The sequence below is a fragment of the Alligator sinensis genome, unplaced genomic scaffold (assembly GCF_000455745.1).
Source record: "Alligator sinensis unplaced genomic scaffold, ASM45574v1 scaffold337_1, whole genome shotgun sequence".
Lineage (NCBI taxonomy): Eukaryota > Metazoa > Chordata > Crocodylia > Alligatoridae > Alligator > Alligator sinensis.
The window spans coordinates 3258582-3259871 of record NW_005841927.1 but is presented as its reverse complement, the minus strand read 5'-3'; the positions used below and the strand labels follow the sequence as shown (position 1 = coordinate 3259871).

At 48.3% G+C, this 1290-nt stretch overlaps 1 protein-coding gene across 1 annotated transcript in view; it reads left to right on the top strand.

The window, feature by feature from the left end:
• The first annotated feature begins 377 nt into the window (after positions 1 to 377).
• LOC102370377 (zinc finger and BTB domain-containing protein 8A-like) overlaps positions 378 to 1290 on the top strand; it is a 15428-nt gene continuing 14515 nt past the window's right edge. Inside the window, exon 1 of the mRNA XM_014517842.2 lies at positions 378 to 1121. Coding sequence (XP_014373328.2) covers positions 985 to 1121 — 137 coding nt within the window. The 5' untranslated portion in view covers positions 378 to 984. The remainder of the gene's footprint in view (positions 1122 to 1290) is intronic.

Sequence of the window (1290 nt, the reverse complement as noted above, 5' to 3'; positions counted from 1 at the left end):
GTAGATAGAGAATATTATTGGGATTTTATCAGAGACGATTGGTAATCAGGTACCAATTAGATACTATGGCCTGAGATTGCCCACAGTATTTTTGTGGACTCTCTCAGGAAAGGTGGATGAAGATACCAGATTGCTACCGTAACAGCATGTGCACACCCATTTGTTATTTTGTGCAGAAATGATGGAACACCTCCTTATAATTATAGCAAGTGAACAAATGTGAGTTTTCTAAATGTTACTGACAACTAAATTACATTTGTAAAATTTCCCCACACCACCAATGCGTTGTTCCCACTAAGAAGTTTAGGTCACTATATCATACATGCATTTCTTCCAATACCAGAACTCAGTATATTATTAACAAGTGTCTTTTATGCCGGGTTGCTTGTCTATGAACCGTATCTTAGATTGCTGTTTCTTCATCTTATGAGAAAACTCCCATAACTGAACTACAACTTAGTTTTTGCCATCTCAGTCGCAACTTCTGAAATGCAAAGGAACAGGGTTTCTTCTTATTATTTTGAACATGGAGTACTACAAAGTTGATTTAAAATTAGAACGGGAAACAACATGAAAGAAGAAGCCTCTTACACCCGAAGCGAGAAGTTGGGAGGAAGAAAGGTTTAGAAGCAAACCGTTAAGTCACTCATCTGCTCTCATCTTTTTTAAAAGACTGGTAATAACCGAGTCCACCCTCCCACTTCCATCCTGTCGGGCGGCGGTGTGATTTGACGATCAGGGCTACTAGGGCAGCTCCACCCGTGCCACATGCCAAACTTCTCATTTATTTTTGGGTGGAAGAGAAAAACGGGAAGCAAAACCAAAACACTTCCAGTGTCCGTTCTGCAGCTGTCACCTGCCCTCCCGTTGGTCGAAAACCTCCCCCAAGTACAAGGCTAAGCACGCGTGCCATTCCCCAAGCCAGCGGCCCCGGATCTGTGCAATCCAGTCTTCTCTCCCGCTTGTACAACGGCCTGCAGAGAGATGCCCAACGAGAACAATTTATTGCGGAAAATAATGTTCCGGGCCTCGTGGGGAGCATGTGGGCGTGGGAAGAGGAAAGCAGCCGGGCTGCGGGGCGAGCTCCGGCGGAGGAAGCTGCTGGGCTGCGCCTGCAATCGGTGCGTTGCCCCTTTAATTGTGTCCCCAGCCCTCGGGCGTCTCTGTCCAACGCCCACGTCAGCAAATACCTTTTGTTTCTCTCCCGCTCGGGCTTCCGCGGCTTGGGGCTGCGGGACGGGCCGTGAAGGCGACGGCGAGCCCGAGCGGGGCCTGGGATCCGCACGCGCG